General features: G+C 29.9%; 2 protein-coding genes and 1 non-coding gene across 4 annotated transcripts in view; 1 reads left to right on the forward strand and 2 right to left on the reverse strand.

Moving 5' to 3' along the window:
* LOC108756868 overlaps positions 1-4,776 on the reverse strand; it is a 25,786-nt gene extending 21,010 nt beyond the window's left edge. Inside the window, exon 1 of the transcript XR_001939869.1 lies at positions 4,550-4,776. The gene's annotated coding sequence lies outside the window, so the exon portion shown is untranslated. The remainder of the gene's footprint in view (positions 1-4,549) is intronic.
* LOC108756867 (sestrin homolog) overlaps positions 1-18,675 on the reverse strand; it is a 220,283-nt gene that overhangs the window by 167,491 nt on the left and 34,117 nt on the right. For both annotated transcript variants that reach the window (XM_018500997.1, XM_018500996.1), the window contains one exon: positions 15,900-15,965. In XM_018500997.1, coding sequence (XP_018356499.1) covers positions 15,900-15,965 — 66 coding nt within the window. The remainder of the gene's footprint in view (positions 1-15,899; positions 15,966-18,675) is intronic.
* On the forward strand, positions 16,188-16,260 carry Trnak-cuu. The gene has a single exon. It is a non-coding gene; the product is annotated as a tRNA-Lys (tRNA).

The raw sequence follows: 18,675 nt of genomic DNA on the forward strand, positions 1-18,675 counted from the left end.
GTCCGGACAATTAGTTTCGTAATTGTATATGTATTAGTTTAAAATTTAATTTTGTGATCGAAAGTACTGCTCTCGTATTTAGGTGACGTACTCACATTAACGATCTTGTTTTTAGTCTTATTATTAAATTAACTTTTTTATTTAGATTTTATTGGGATAACCGTAGCATTAATAAATAACATAACAGCGATAAGAAATAATCTGCTAACCAAAATGTAATTTTCGAAAGTAATATTTCGAATAAATGCAATTAAATACGCGACGGCGTATAAAAATGTGTAATTATTAAATGCGTGCAATACCTGTATACTTCTTGCATTTTCTCAATAAAAAAGTCAACCTACGACACATCTGTTAACATCATTGTTTCGCATACTTTTGACGCTTTCAGGAAACCGAGTTTGAACAAAAAGCGCTTATCTCGTCGCTTTGTGTTCGTCCTGACTTTATACAAAACGCACGCGCAAACGATACGGATGAATTACGTAACACCTAAATACTTTGACACGTAAAAATAGCGCAAAAAAGTGTAGACTTTTCAAGAAAAAATATTTCGTAATAATTTAATTCTTGACTTTGGAAATATATGGAGTTTATGTTATACAAGTATAAATATATGACGTAACATTTATGTTAAAATCTAAACTTTTTAATGTCAAAATTAAATCATGTGTTTATTTTAAATTATATACGTTATGTTGTAAAACAAGTTAATTTTAATAATTAATATTTCATAATGTACTTACACATTATCTTGCTTTTTCTCTTAAAATGAAATAATAAACACTACATTTTAATCTCCAAATTATACGTTTTTTCTTGAAAACCAATTATTATCACTGTATGTAATACGACTTTAAAAAAATAATTGTCATTATCAAGTAGTGTCAAAGCTAAACTATATAACAGATAAAGTTTACATTAATATAAACTTTAGAACCACGATATAAATAACAAAACCATAGAGACAAACCATTGAAAAATAGATTTGCATTCAGCATTTATTACGCAAATTTTCGACAAAGTATGGCTGAGTTTTGAAACAAATAGTTATTAAAGAAATTGCGTTGTGAGGATAATTATATTCGCCGATTTGTGGCTCCTCGCCTAGGTTCCAAAGTATCAACTGAATAACTTCTTAATTAAACACAAAAACTTTTTTGAAATTCAATCACCTAATTATACATTTATAGTATTCTAAATAATCTTAAAAACAAATTTATATATACTCAGTAGAAAAAGATGTTTATATTTTTAAACATCTAATTTTAATATTAAAATATTTTATTTCGTGCCTCTCTATTTTTTAAATACTTAAAGTTTTAAATGAGTTTACAAACAGTAAAAATTATTTTTATTTAATTATACAAAGTGTTTCTGTTTGAAAACACATAAAAATGTTCAGTTTTTAAATGCGTTTTAAATTGAAAATGTCAAAATCAGTATTATTTTTAATAGTATTTAGTTCTTAGACGTATTTGCGTTTAAATTATGCGTTCCAATTAATTTCCATATTGTAAATATATATGTAATTGTATATTATTCATTAGTACTATAACATTTTTCTCGATATAAAAATACAATCATGCCTTGGGTTAATTAGCAGTAACACGCAAACTATTTTTAATTCTTATACATTTATATTACTGTCATTATATAATTTTAACTGAGTTTTTTACGCAACTAGTGACGCAAGTGTACGTTAATAATTAGAAACATTAAACTGACGTTAAAAACAACAAAGCTGACTTCGCACATTTTTCACGTTTAATCTTGAGTTTATTGGTTTCACGCTCTAATTTTCGTCGAGCATCAGCTAACTCGACAAACATTTAGGTTAAATCATCTACGTGGTTATTCAAGATTTTTGCATATTCACACCTGTCCAGATAAATTCTCCTAATCTTATAAAGACTTTTTTTCCTAAACAAAATTTGATACTTCATTTTTATATTGTTCTGCACGAAATTAACAATGATCATTACTGTTAAATACATCTTACTGTATATGTGCAGGTGCATATTTTTCTATATGCAACATATTGTTTAAGTTTAAAATAGCTTATAGATTTAGCTATAAATATATAATATAAATATAATAAAAATTATTTAAAAATTTATAAATTTTACAAATGTGTAAAATACTCTTTTTAAACTCGTCTTTTATTCTAGTATAAAACACATACAAAAAAAATATAATTCTACTTCTAAGAAAAGTTATTTACTCAATTTATTTTTATTTTACAGTAACAATTATTTTTAATAAAAAATATTTTCTTGATAATAGTTTTAAAATATACTTATTATAAATTGAAAAAAATCCATTATTATCAACTTAAAACAGAAATGTATTTTCTTTCAAATATTATAAAATTTTATCAAAAAAGCAACTTTATGTAATAAACAAATATTTTAATTTAATAATTTTGATTAAAGTATTAAACGAACAAGAATTCAGAATATATTTTAAATAAATAATGTTTGTGATAAATTTTTGGTAGATTTGTGATGTATTGTGATGTATTGTGATGTATTTATGATGTATAAACTTTTGAAACATTTGAAATAAATAATTAATATTTTAATACAGTAAGTATTTTTCTGTGTAGGTGCGATATTTTCTATCTAGAAAACGTGAAAATAAAACTGGACATTAAATACAAAATATACCATTATTCGCACTTGGCCGTATGAAAATGTATAAGTCGAGTTGCATATCAACTTTTCATTATCTATTTTTGTTTCTACATCGTGTGTGACGAAACTAAAGCAGGAATCGCGAACGGAATTCAGTCATGTTTCAATACGCATATATTTAATCACAAATTTATGCGACGACATTGTGTACAGCTCGGATATGCGTTTACATAGGCGACAAGGGTCGTCACTTACCACTGCTTACAGTGACGACGAACCAGTGAACGTTCGATATTAGCATTTTAGATGCGGCTAAGTGCACAGGATAACAATTTACGGAGTATACCAAAAGCTCGCTTTTCCCGTAACATTTAATTCAAGTACATAACATGTAAAGCTCGAAGATTGTATACATTATGAAATAAATCTCATGTAAGCCGAAAACACCTCGGTAAAATAGCGCGTGATCCTCAATTCTGTTCAACATAGACTCCTATGTTCAAGTTTTATGTTTTATTCAGGAAATGAGTTTCTCTCAGTGATTTGTATATCCTTAATATTATATATGCAATGTTATATAATTCGAGTCTTGTTAGGTGTAAGTTGGAAACGTGAAAAAGAATGATATAGTAAAATTAAATGTAGAAAGAAACATATTTCAATCAATTTCAATCAATTTAACTTTCCCATATAAAAGATTAAATAATTACTGACCTAATTGCAAGCAATTTGACGAAATTATATTTCATCTGCACATACTTTAATTAATAAATTAAATTTTCAACTAATTGATAGAACTCTTCGAATCAATATTTCCTATCACTTTATTTGATCAATTTAATTTCAGAGACATTAATTATCGAGACATTCCTCAACATTCTTTGTCAAACACTAATAATAGCAGCTGAATAAAACATTCGCTAAAATATATTCCTAAATATTCTGCTATTTTATGAAATATTTCAAATATTTTCTATGGAAATTCTATGAAAATCCGATCGTAATTGCGATTTCTTATTAAATCTTAAATAAGAGAGAGAATAATTAAAGCATTAAGTTATATTTTGATCTAATCTTTCAGTCCACATGCTAATTAGCGATCGTGTTATTCGAACAATTTATTGTAAATTCCAAGATTGCGATCGGATACATAACACTGACGTCAACATAATAACTGCCATGATATTATTCATATACATTTAATATTTTAAATTTTTTACAAGGTGAAAGCACTTATTTCTTAGAAGCACGTTGCCGAAACGCACGAGAGCTTGTTTTCCATCGTCCGATTGACCTAGAAAAACATTACCGCGCGATGCGACGCAAAATCGGAGCGCACATTTCCGCTATCGCACTTTTCAACACACAATCACATCCAACAGCCAATAAAACGATTTTCGTCATAGATCATTCTGTGCGCAGCTTATTTTGCATTATATTAACATAACGCATATATGTCTTTGATGTATTCCGTATATAAACTCGACAATCCCTATTTACGACTTTAATAAATAATTTACTGTTGTATAAATATAATAATAGTTGCAGAAAGAAATAAAATAAATAATTTTATCAGAAACCTAAATATTCTCAGCTATTTAATGAGAGTTCTTATTCCAACAATATTTAAATGTTAATTTGCTGATAATAATCTTTCAGCATAAAGTTAAAAACAAATTTAAGAGCTGTACTTATTTTTTAATTATATAGAAAATATTCTAAGTAAAATAACAAAGTCATATTTTCGCAATGCCAAAAAATAATATAAAGCAAATATTGTGTGTGGATAACAATATATAAACAACAATAATCATCGTCAACCAAGTTTTTTTCTATTTTAAGTTTATCCACGAAATTCTAAAGTAACCGGGATTTCTTTCACTATTATGTATTACTATTCTAGCTACACGTACCTGCGAGATGGAAAAAATCTCGAATCACACCTCGATTTTGGCATGTGCCGATTTCCTTCGTAGCGGACGATCTTTTAATACAAATGAAGCGAGCGTAGCCAAAAACGGAGCACGCACGTCGTAGGCACCAGACCACGTGAAAACTCGTGATTCGATTACACGGTGTGTTAAATGTCTACCATTAAATAGCCACGGATTCCAGCACGAGGTACCGTCCTACCTCAACGGCGCGCGATACGAAAGTGGGAGCCTGCGAGATGCGACGCAACGTTACTACCGGCCGGCTGGCAGGCAGGCTGCGCGCGTCTGTGTGAGTACACTACGATTGACTCCGGCTGACAGAACCGAACGATGATTGGTCCAAAATTTGGGGGCATAGCTCGACCAAAGCAATTCTTTGGAATACAAATAACTAAACAGCTTGCGAGCATTATGTAAATAAACACACAAACACGATAATAAATTTGTTGGTCTCTTAATTTAAACACCTTCGAGACTCTATTAATTTTTATCTAATCTAAATCTGTTATTCCAAAATTTAATTTTCAATAATTTCATTCTGTATTTTCAATTTTTGAAAATCTGCTTTTATGTATAAAGAATTAAATGAAATTTGTGAATTTACTATTTCATTTATTACTTTATTTATTATTTTATCCGCTATTTTTTTCTCTTATTTCTACAATTAATTGTCTTACTGTTAAATATACGATTTTTAATAGGATTTAGGAAACATTAAAATCAATGGGGAACTCAAAATTCTAAAATAAAAGTAATTATTATAGTTTTCGCTAATTTAGATTAGTATTATTGACACGCTATATTAAGCACGCATTTAAAAAAACATGTGCTCGAGAATGCGCAGTATTATTTCATGTGCGACCTTATTTCTAGATTTATCGCTTTCACTTTGCTACGCGTGCCATCCGCACGCAATGCCTACTATAAAACTAGTCTCTCTTCATTTAAAAATCGCTGTCACAAATTTCATACAGATTATACAACGTATTTTACAATCCATAAAATTTGTATTAGAAAGCAATCAATCAATTTCAGAAAATGTATCGCCAATAAGAATGTTTGCTATCCAATTAAACAAAATATGAATGAATTAGAATCTTATAAATTACCTAAATTAGATGTTTATAATTAATTTCAAAAAAACTATTATAAAAAATATATTATTTCAAAAAAAAAATTATCATAAAAAATATATTATTTTCATGATTATTATTTATCTACAATGTATTAAAAATATTTTAAGATTTATAATAATTTTTAATTTTTTGTTGGCATCACACAATAGGAAAAAAACAGTAACGTACTTTAGTTCATTCTTATGTGACATGCAATTTTTCTTTATCTTTCTATATTATCAACAATTATATAAATTCACAAGGCCGCGATTATTTCCTAAGAAATCATTAGCGTGTTTTACAGAAGAAAAAAAACAGAACCGTAATACAAAAAATTCCTGTTGCAAAATTTGTCGAAAAAATTCTCGGAAAAAAAATCTAAACTGATTATAATTCAAATAGAACTAACTCAAAAAAGATTTCGATATAAAAAAATATTTTTTTCACATAGCCATTAATTACCGAAGAAAGATGCTTTTAATGTTTCAAGTGGTCTTTCGACAAGATCGTACTTACCATAAAGCTTTCTAGTAGTAAATTGGCTAGCCATATTTCATGAAAAAGAAAAAGAGACGATACAAAAACAGACTTTCACATTGTTATATACCATTCGCATTCATCTTCTTTATACGATTTATTTTAAAGTGCTGCCTCTCTCTTTTCTTTCCGTAATATATTTTTATTCTTCTTAAATATAAACGTATTACTTTCTTACTCGAGGAATCGAGGATTTTAAAAATAATATCTTAGAAAGATCGTAACAAGTTAAGATAACATTATCTGACAAAATATTTCATGAGATATAGACGTACAATAGCTTATATTCAGCTGTACAGGAAATCATAACAAAGCCTCTATTCAATTTCAGTATTGATATTCCTCGTAATAATATGATTTCTAGATCTTTTTGTGAATACAATTTGCGTCATGTCAAATATCATTACATAAATACGAAATACTGATGTAACTTGGTCAGAAGCTGTTTTCAAACATTCCGGTAACTGTCACGAGTATAATTGGACGAGAAGGATAGGGCCAATTACCATGGAAAACAGCAAAGGAGAATAAAAAAGATAAGAGAAGGGAAGAAGGAAGAGAGAAAGAGAAAACACCTTGAAGTGAATAGAAGTAATATTCGCAGTTTGTTTTAAAGAGATCATTCGCTTTAAAATCGATTTTGTCCAAGAATTGTATGACAATGGCAATTTTTGTAGTAGCATATCGTTGTCATTTATGTACCGATATGGGTTTTCTTTCCATTATTTGCTTATCTTATCGTCTCTCTTCTTTTTTTATCTTCCTGTTCTTTACTAACTTGCGTTAAAGATAAGGTCATTTTATTACCGAACAATGCAAAGGAGATTGTTCGCTCGGTATACTTCAATGTATAGGTACCTACGAGGGCAGCAAATTTCCTAATGAGGCACGAAACATGCACTTTAAGTATCATGCTTAATACAGAAAGTAGAGAAGAAAATGTTAAAAGAATTTATTTGATGAAAATCATATGAAAGAAGTAATATTTAAATAATTTATTCCTTTCTAATGTTTCTACAATATTAATCAAAATACAGATTCATTAAAACTGATATTATTTTATTTATATACCACATATTATTTACATGTAATGTTAAATAATTCTTCTCTCTTTATGCATCGTTTCAATAATAATAAATAAAATGATTATGATACATTTAACACACTATTTTATTAAATAATCAAAATTTAAAACTTTTCAATTATCTTCTGTATACATGTAATAAACACCAGCAAACAACCTGCTCCATACATATTTTCATGGCTGTTACCACAAACATCTAATATAGTAAGAAATTTCTCAACAAGCCAACTTAATGATTTGTGAACTTGAGAAACTATTCAACGAGAGAGGTATTCGCGGTACCGTCCTGGAATTCCATAAAATATGGGTAAGAAGACATGAACAGTAACAAGAAGTATGATAATCGAGCAAATGAAATGTTAAATGCATTTATGCGTCTAAATTATTTAACAAGCAGAGGAATATGAAATATTAATGTAGACGTCTACGTCTGGAAAAAGCATTTTAATTTTGCACTTAGTAGTGCTCATTTATTTTCTTCTTAGAAAATAAATCTTTCATATTTATAACGAACATTTAACGAATGTTGAATGAATTATAAAGAGATGAATCTACAGTTTAAAAAAAAAAGAAAAATAAAATGATATATAAATGTCGCAAGATACTTAACTCATTTATCAAATTTTAATCTCTCAAACAGAAAGTTTATTGCAAATTGCAAAAATCTGTCTTGGCTTGATGTCTTTATTTCATAACCTGTCTTTGAAAAACTAAATAACGAATAATTAACAGACAAGTATCCGTCACCGATAAGCTATGAAATCACACAAAACTAAAAAAGCAATCAGAGCGATAATAACAAAAGTGCTTAAGTGATAAAAAGTCATAATATCGGAGGCGTGTCAGACTTCAACTAATCGATCCTATTGTGAATCGAATTCCACGGTAAACTGACGTCCATGTTTGTTATTATGATAGAAATCGGAACTCAAACAATACCCTTTCATAAAGAGAACTTATGTTTTAACTCGGGTCTCGGCCACCCGCAGAAAGTATAACAGCGAACATCGATACGAATGAAACACTACTCCTAACGACAAGGAGACCTATAATAGTGGTTTACAATCCGAAGAAATATTCCCTTGGGAATGATTAAGTCAGTAACATTCATGTCATTGAGTTTTATTAATGTCTCGTCGAATTAATAATGCTATTTTGATTTTAATAATCAACCACAATATTTCAATACTTCAATCCATAGGAATCTAAATAAAGATACAGTTTCCAGCTCATTCTTAACTGTAAGCATTTAACATCAAAAATTTTAAGCAAATAAACCTCTAATCAAATTTCTGTTGCGAAAAACAATCTTATGTCTCTGCTATCATAATATCAGTCTTTTATTATTAAATAGTTTCATATGTCTTATATATCTTACTTTTTATCAACAGACCATTTACTTGAAACTATAATTACCTCGAAAGAATTGTAAGAGCAATTGGGAGAGAAAACGTAAAAGTCATTCACCATCTCGACCGATATCGATGTCATATATTAACGTCGACAGAATCGACATTTCTATCAAAGACGTAACAATTAAATTGTGGTAGAAAGAGATTGTGAAAAATTCTCTTACGATGATAATCTAAGAAGTAAGCCACACACGAAGAAGTAATCGACACGGGAGCGATAAAGTATCATTCTAATATTCTAGAGAGATTGTATACTTTCTTTTCAATATCGAATTAAAAAGTATTTCCTAAATTATTTACTCGATATTTTCTCAATAATATGCGATAAGTTTCTTATTAAAAACAGCAGCTCTTATACAAATAGACTTGACTTAATCCGTCAATTCCTTCCAAAGTTTCCAGAAAATATCATCTATAACATTTAAATGATCAGAGTTAATTTTAGAATAAATAATTTTAGATAATAAAATTATCTTTGAAAACGAGGATGAAATATTAAATGCCGACCTACATCTTGCTAAGACTTCAATAATAGAAGGTATTCAAATGAATGCGACACAAAAGACTCGTATCAAATGTCCTGCTCATTTTCAATTCGCTACCGAACATATGTTCAACGTAATATTTCCATAGGTATTGCACTTGCGACGGATATTTATTTGCGCAGAGGCCTTCGGAGCAAATACTGCGCGTGGACTGCGTAAAATCGAGTGGAATTTACATGAAATATCTTACTATTCCGTCGACTGCTGGCCCTTTTTTTCGCGTTATCTCCTCGCTACTGCGTGCATCTATTTCGCGTCAATGATATCGTCGACAGCGAAAAATGGCGAGAGAGATCCGCAAAAGAAAGAGAGAGAAAGAGAGAAAGTCATTATGTACGCTAGCGTCCCGATAAACGCGCATGTATAATTGTATTACACAGCGCACTAACATCGTTACACCTTTGATAAATTATGCCGCCGGGCGCAATATTTTTTTAATAAAATTACCAGCCAGAGAAAGCTTGCAAAGTGTATATCCTACGAGAGAGCATTGCGACGCATCGCATAATGTCATTGAATATTTCAAACTTCGTCAGTGTTCGTTCACTAAGCTCTAGAGTCTTTTCACGTTGCGCATATGTTTTGTTTACGTTGTATTACAAATTAGTTCGAGAGAGCTATCTTCTCTTGCTATCTTCTAACACTTATTTTTTATCGATTATATTATCGGAGGCATAATGCGTAAGTTCAACATGTCATACATAATAATACTATAGTCCACAAAATTTCACTTTTCTTATGTTAAATTGATTTGTTAAGGTTTTCTTTCTTATAGTACTTCTTGCGCTGATTTCAAATCTATTTGCCAAATTTATGAGGAGAGCAGGAAATTTTTAAGTGACATATTTTAAAAAATTTCTCTCTATTTATTTCTTCTGCTTAGATATAAATAAATGATTCATATTGAATAGAATTAAATTTAATGATTTTCTATCCATAGTGTTATAAAAAATTTCAAACAAAAATAAATTATTTTAATTAACACACAGGTAAATGTGACTGGATCATTTGTGTTTTGCACATTTCTTTTCTTCGAAAAACCAGAAGCATTAAGTAATTAGTCATAACGTTTATATATAATTCTTTTAAAAAAGTACATTACCTTATAAATCCTTTCTAAAGATGTTAAAGTATTATATGTAAGAGTCACTTCATAATTTTTGTATATTTGTTAAAGTAATGAAAATTAATCGAGGACACAAATGACCTATCCGTGTAGTAAAAGAATAGGAAAATCATCGTGTAAGAGTTGAAAGAAAATGTTCTTGTAGCTGTTATATTAACGAAATGTATAAGTTTTTAAAAAGAGACATGTCAGTTTCAAAAAATTTAGAGCCCGTAAGATAAATTCTAATCCCATTTTTAGAATTAGCATAAAAATCAACCAAAATTACACATTTAACAAAATCATTGATTAGTGTAATCAACAGCATTTTTCAATACTTTATAAAATATTATTTGTATAACTTCACTGTTTCTAAATAACTTATGTACCTATCCAAAATATAAAGTTTTACGTAACACTTTTCTAACTTTTTCTTTTGTTAAAGAAACATTCAGTAAGTTAGTTTCGAACTAAAGGAAAACTTCTAATCAACTCTCCTCGAAAAAAAAAGATGCTACGTTAGCAATCCCGTGGAAATAAAAACGGAATGAACTGGAAATGAACTTCGGATTAAATGTCGCAACGAAAATTATAATACCGTAATTCCACGGCTTGATTTGTCATTTGCAGTTATTGTGAGCGAATTACGGCTCCAAATTCTGCAGCAACGTTTCATCGTTGCCATGGAAATTGCTTTGACGACGGTTTATTGGTTTCGCAACTAGATGTAACATAATTAAGCGGCAGCGCACATGACATGCCGATTCCGTGTTGCTGCATGTCGCGCCGAAACGAGCTGCAACTTCAAACAATGCGTACAGAACGAATAGTTACTTTGGTGGAAAAGAGAGTATCACTCTCAACTCTTAATTTTATTTCCTACGCATTGCGATAGTACGAATGAGAGCAGAAATAGAAGATAATTCGCGAAGAAAATAAGATAGTCACCATTGTCGTCACGTCCCTCGCTTTTCTGCGGGATCTTTCAAAACGTCGGATCATGAAATTAAAGCAATTGCTACCTTCTATTCATAGGAACCATTACGTCAAATTGATAAATGCACGCGAGCACCGACGACAATTGACGCATTAAAGAAGACGAGACGCGATGTCAACGACCTGTAGATAATCATATATAGATAAAGATGACGTCAGAAATAGAAATCATGTAAACGATATGACCAATTTTTTGTAGTACTCTATGTATAATTTTTTTTTTGCGTTGAGAAAAACAGATAATTTTAACAAGCATTATCAATTAATAAAAATTCAATGTTGAAAACAAATGTTGAATATTTGAATTTACAAAAAATACATATTTATAGAACTTTCATAAAAATCGTTATTTTAATAACTCCCTATTAATAATTTCTAAAATTAATGATATCCTCATTAAATCTTCAGTCACATTGAGCGATGTATATATATCTCCAATTTTGTATACAACACACGTCGGAATGTCAAAACGGAATTAATTAGGAGCTAATTAATGTCATTAGTGGAATAAACTGTATGCTAACCCTTTACGGCAAAGGGCTCTTACATGCTATGGGCTTTAAGACTAAGTTAAGCGAGCTGAATACCACGCTCCAATACGCAATTAATAGTCACTTATCATGAAGGAAAAAAATAACGTTTATAGAAATAAAATGAAGAACGTAATAAACTAATTTTGAATAAATTTAATTGTAGTGGCAATATAAATAATTTAATATTGTAGAAATAAATGCTAAACAGGAAAAATCCATACTATTGAAAAAATTTCGTCTTGGAACGAAAACAAGTGATGCAATTTTAATAATCGGAAACATAAAACAGATAATATTGGTCGCAGATATGGAACATTTGTCGTTCATCTTCGTAAATGTATTATCAGCGAGATTGCGCAGATTGTGAGACGAAGGAAAACAAATGAGATTGAAGATTCAATTCGGGCTTAATGGAGCTATATGAAGCGTGTACGAGTTATTCGCAGTCGCTTGACCAAGGAACAATATTCATTGACCCGGTCAAGATTCTCGTTAATTTTCAACCCCTCCTTTTGCCCCTCGCATCCCACGCGTTCTATTTTTCACAAAAAAACCTCGAATGTTTCTGCAACATGACGTGGAGATTGGTTGTGGTGTCAGAAATTTAGGTCACATCGTATTCGGTTTCGAGAAATAGCGGCCAAATTGCGCTATGCGGCAGCTACTATCGCTTTTCCGGATAAAGTGAAACTTCGTTTATTCTCGATACCCAGTACCGGTTCCCCAATACCTGGGGAACTACTATAAAGTAGAACGCGTTCGATAATATCCCTTGGAAATTGACCGGCAAGGATGTGAGATAGTTATAGAAGAAAGGATCTGATATTTCCGAGTGATTCGATAAAAGTGTCGAAACAGGACAATAAAATTTCTTATAGAAAAGCGAAAGAAATAAGAAGTAAGAAATATAATCTATATATTGCAACGTTATCCTTGGAATGTTATAAAGAGTAAAAATAGTAACATGATACCTCTATACATATATGCGTGACAAAAATACGTTCGTAATCAATATAATGCAAAATGATCTTTATAGTTAATATCTTCAAAATCAAGCGTCATGCATTTACATAATCCACTATGCAGTTTCTTTCCGCAATACCTATTCTTGCTCGCATTCAAGAATGCCGAGCATGATATCGCGAGCATGATATTGCACGCATGACAAATGGATCGCGTGTCAGTTATACAAGTAAGATCTTGCAGAGATCTGAAGAAAATGATAAAAATGACCGAATGACGATACATCATCGTTTCATATTTAAGTTCTCGATGATCGATAGTTATTTCGTGTTCGATGACGCGGAGAACGTATAGGATAGCATAAAGATGACAGACGAATCAATAAGCAATAAATCACGTCAGAAAGATTTTTTTATGTTCAATTAAAGTTAAAAATTATAGAGAGATATCGAATTATTCGTAAGAGAGATCTTTATCATTTAATTACAAAATTGTAATATTTTCTTTCCAAAGAACCTAATGACAAATATTTCCATGACAAATAATTCACCTCCTACATGAAGTTTTTCAAACTACGTTTTTCTTTTTGCTATCTTTTAGCCAAGTCACTTTATTTCTTATATAGTGTGCACACTTAATAATTTTTACATTATATACACATATGCAAAGAATAATATCGTCATAAAAATATTTTTTCTGAAATAAAAAATCAATACTTTCTGCAAAACTATTTTTTTAAAGTATCACGATTTTTGTACCTAAATAAAACCATCGTGTGCAATTTGTTTGTAGAAAATTATGTATTAGTTTACACTTACCTGATTTATTACAGAAATGTGGTAATTGCATTTCAGAGAACACATTTTAATCACTTTAATAAAGATTGTAAAGATTACGAGATTTTATCAGAAAAAAATAGGTGTCGTAGTGCTTTTCCTGTGTTAAAAATAGATTAACGAAACAAGAATATTAGTTTCACACATCACATTTTCCAGGACGCATTATTTCTAATTCTGCGATGCTGCAACGATCGTGATTGAACGATATTTATGAATGGCAGCATATTTTTGCTTTATTTCGTACATCGAAAAAAATCACATATATAAGTATATAGCAGATAATCATACGCGCTCGATGCCCCACGTTTATATGATAATTTGAACTGATTTCCTCCTTACTTAATGCAAACGTGTGCATCAGCAGACGCGACTCATAATCTTATCTAAACTGAGATAATATTTATTAAGTACCGTGATGTCACGTAAAAAAATTCAATATTATGATCCATAAATTATCGCATTATATAATATTATATCCGATAATAACATAGATCACAAGAGCCCGATCTCTCTTAAAATATAGATCGCGATAAACATGTTTATTAGTAGCCATAACATAAATTGCAGTGCAAAATGAGTTTCGTGTTAATGTGTGCAACGCGCAGCACGTTGCGTCAGCAATTCTCGAGCGTGAAATGCGATTCGAGTGTCATTACTGAAATACATTGCAATTAATAGCAACAAAGAATTATTATTATAATAACCGACATCAATAATAATTTAGATAATTAATTAAAATTCTTTATATATCATTGAAAACTACATTTACTTTATTACCATTTTTTAAAGCTCAAAAATATATTCATTATTTGAGAACGTTCCAATTTCATTGAACGGCATTAATCTATACAATTGCTAATTACAACACTATTTAGAACCGCGCGAATAATTTGATCATTGGCGCCACCTGTCAATCGATTAAAACAACCGATATATTCTTTCCTCTAATCCTATATTGATAAAATAAAAAAATTTAATTTCTTACAAAATAAAATTAATTAATTGAGAAATTAAAAATAACATAATAATATTTTTTTTATTAATATTCACAATTATAATAAATATACTTTAAAAATTGTAGAAAATAAAAAATTAAAAATTAGATAATTTAAATATTAATTATAATTTTCTTATGATTCTTTTTTTATATAAATACAAATAAAAATTTTTCAAAAATAACATACAAATTTTTTTCATCTCTGTAGGACTATACATGCATCAACTCGATCGGCAATGTAGTTTTCTTCATAGACAATCGCAAAAAATACATTTCAGCAAACAATACCAATATTTATAAATAATTAAAATACATTAAGGGTCACCGGGGGCAATTGAGCGTAAGACCGATTTGATACCCGGTATATATGCGCTAATCATCTGCACGGTCGACTCGTTACCGACCATTGCAATCAGCTGAAGAAATCATTGACGCTACGAGCGCTAATGCGGTGGCCCAGATTTCGCAGTAACATCAACCAATTCGTTTTTCACGTCCCACTTTTTGTCGGAGCCGATCGCGAGTATAATAAACTAACCGTGCCGATCTCTAATAAAAAAAAAATAAATGCAGAAAAACCACATTTTAGTAAGAATTACCGCAGATTTATTATCCATATCAATAATTATTACGTTCATCGAAACTTCATTTATCGATTTTAATCAAGAAAAGTGTTTATGACATTGTAGTAAATCAAAATAGATAGCGTAGTTAAAAATAAAATATTTCTAAATAAATTACATTATAATAATAATAATAATCACAAAATTATATATATATATATTATACGTGATTTTTATCTTTGCAAATAAGAGTGATTGTATTCTGAATAGTTTTCACCATCGCTTCACCATCTAATAAGATGTTCACTCTTATTTGTCTTAAAGTACATGCTACTTAGACGAACGTGATATCAAGTTAAAAATCATATTTTCGCACAAGATAACCGTAATGTTGAATCAATGACGAATTAAGTGGTTTACTGCATCAAAACCGTATCAAAATTCCCATTAAAATCACACAAATATTAATTATAATAATACTATCGCAATTCGAATCTTCGTCTCTTTTCAAAAATATAATCGGATACAAAAGAATAAGTTATGTCTCGGTTAACGTTATCAAACACTCATTAGACCGGCCGTAAACACAAGCTGGCATACTAATCTACAAAAGCAATTGATGACATGCAAAGATACTTACCTCCGAGAGAGGGACGAAGGCACTAGGTCCATCGAAGGCGGGAACCGGTACTGGAAGTCCTCTCTCCTGCAAAAAAAAAACAAATTTTTAATTTTATTATTTGTGCGTCTAATTTCAAACAAATTTTCAATCTTGGATACGTTCAGTTATTCGCGAGTATTGAAAATCTAATAGTTTGCGTATACTATAGATTTTTAATACTGGCAGTGTATATCGGAACATAACATTAATCATCTGTGCATCTAATTTCACTCGACAAAAAGATGCAAGAGAAGTGCTCTACTAACAGCCCGGCTAGCTCAGTCGGTAGAGCATGAGACTCTTAATCTCAGGGTCGTGGGTTCGAGCCCCACGTTGGGCGAATTTTTTGTATAGCTTTGTCTATATAACACAAAAAATTTTTTTAATTTTCATAAGATACATTTTTTAATCAAGACATCATTGCGACAACTAATGAGATTAAAACATTTTTGCAATAAAAATAAATACACATGGAGTAAATACACATCAGCAATTCGGCGAACAATTTAATTTTTACGATGAGAACAAATATTTATTTTTATCGTCTCCATTTCCGACTGTAATTAATTAAAATATAAATCTTTCTTTAAAACCAGCTATATTTACGTAAAAAAAATTGTATTTAAATTAAAAATGAAAGACTGAGAGAATCAACAACGAATGGTGATCAAATAATTGCTTTAATTTAATTGCGTTATAACGCGTAGTGCTTTATATTTTCATTTAAAAAATATTTTATTAGTTAGAATAATTAATATTTGATACGAGATATGAATTTTCCGAGTGTTCGTTCATTAATAAAATTATTATATTACGACTGAAATTCAATATTTGCAAATAATACATTTTATCTTCTACGTTAGTAAAAAATAAAAGTTAGGAGAATATTTTTGTCTACTGATATATTCGACCCGTACGTAGACAGGTAGAATAATTAGAGATATTTCACAAATTATACGCGATTATCGATGTCGCGATATGACGCACTGTGTTTTATGTATAAAACCTCCTTTTCTTTTCCTGACTTCCTGCCGGCTTCGTGCCTGAAAATTGTTCTACACTATGTATAAAGCTTTACACACAAGTCGTATCGATCAGCCTCGAGTGTGACAATATCAGTGAGCAGAGCGGCGGATACTATTCGTGTCTACGTGTGTAATCTACATTTTTTGTCTTGCTATTAACAGATGAAATATCCGTTTAAATTAACACGTCATTCTTTCCCATATCCATCTGTTTCGCACTTTTAATTCAATACAATTTATTTAAGACAATAGTTTATATAATTTTGAATGTTATATAGATTACGGTTTGCACTACTTAATTATATTATACCAGTCGACGATTTTGTGAAATAGATAAATTTAGTTGACTCTTACGTATTTTTTTATGCTGATTATTCTGAAAATAAGGTTAGAACTTATTCTAGATAATGTAATTTTTTTTAACCGACATATTTTTGTTTAAAAACTTACATTTAACTAATAATAGCTCGTCGTACAGAATTTTTTTCTTAATTAAATTAGACAAACAAAAATTAAGCAATTAAAAGAAATAATCCTATTTTCGACCAAAGCAGATCTGATCTTAGTCAGAAATTTAAGCACTAAAATCCGCTTTAACTAAAAAATAGATATAAAATAAGATTATTTCTTTCAATTAATTAATTTTGTTTTCATTAGAAGCTGGTTAACGAATAGAAAATCATGTTAAATTCAGTAGCTATTCCCTTTGAATGCTTTTTAAATGCATATTACTCAAAAATTCTGCCCTCATAAATTTGACAAACTTTGAAATCAACCCAAAAAATACTATAAAAAATATCCTACTAGATTAACATAAAAAAAGTAAAATTTTGTCGACTAGTATTATAAGAAAATAAATAGAATTACAAATGCACCTATAAAAGTTAATAATATACGTTCACATATACAAATTGAAACTTTGTAGTGCAGGAAATATATACATACTCGTATACTTCATATCATTTTTTCAAACATTCATAATTCACACACTAATCAGAGTGACCCATATATGACATACTATTTTTAAAATTAATATTTAAAAAAACTACAAAGAAATATGGTACGTTACTTTGATCTGGAAATTTCAAAGATAGCCGATTATTTTTACGGTCTACTTTCATCCTACTACCAGAGACGAATGAGGCCCGAGTATATTACTTTGCGCGCGATGTCCTTGCGAGCGTAAAGTTCGAGAAAACAAAATAATCCAAAGTTGTTGGCCGGAAAAATTTTTTTAAATGTCCTTCATTTTACACGGTCATCTCGATTATAAATATTTATGATGTGAGAGACCTAACCATTTGCTTGCTTTATACACGAACTTATAACGCATGAAATTATATCGCTAGTATTGTTAGATATTTTCTTGAATGACTGCATTGTTGCATAAATTAGATCAATTTTCGTGGTAATTCTTTCCGCGGAAGAAGATTAACTGCCACCATAATAAGATTAATGACCGGCATAGAATACTCGGAGGTATAGAAAGAGCAACTCTGCGATAGGCTAAAGTTGCTTTAACCGCGAACTGCCTAGGTACAAGATATTTTTAGGCCGCAGTTCAAACGCCTCCCCAAATAACCAGTCAAAACAAGTCCATTAATATATAGTCGACGGTTACTCCGGTTTATCTTTTATGCATAAGTACATCCTTCGTCAGATTATTCCCACGTATTCATTTTCGAACTTATTTCAAGCTAAGGTAATAATTTCATAAGGTAATCATTTTG

This window comes from Trachymyrmex septentrionalis, unplaced genomic scaffold, assembly GCF_001594115.1.
Source record: "Trachymyrmex septentrionalis isolate Tsep2-gDNA-1 unplaced genomic scaffold, Tsep1.0 scaffold13, whole genome shotgun sequence".
Lineage (NCBI taxonomy): Eukaryota > Metazoa > Arthropoda > Insecta > Hymenoptera > Formicidae > Trachymyrmex > Trachymyrmex septentrionalis.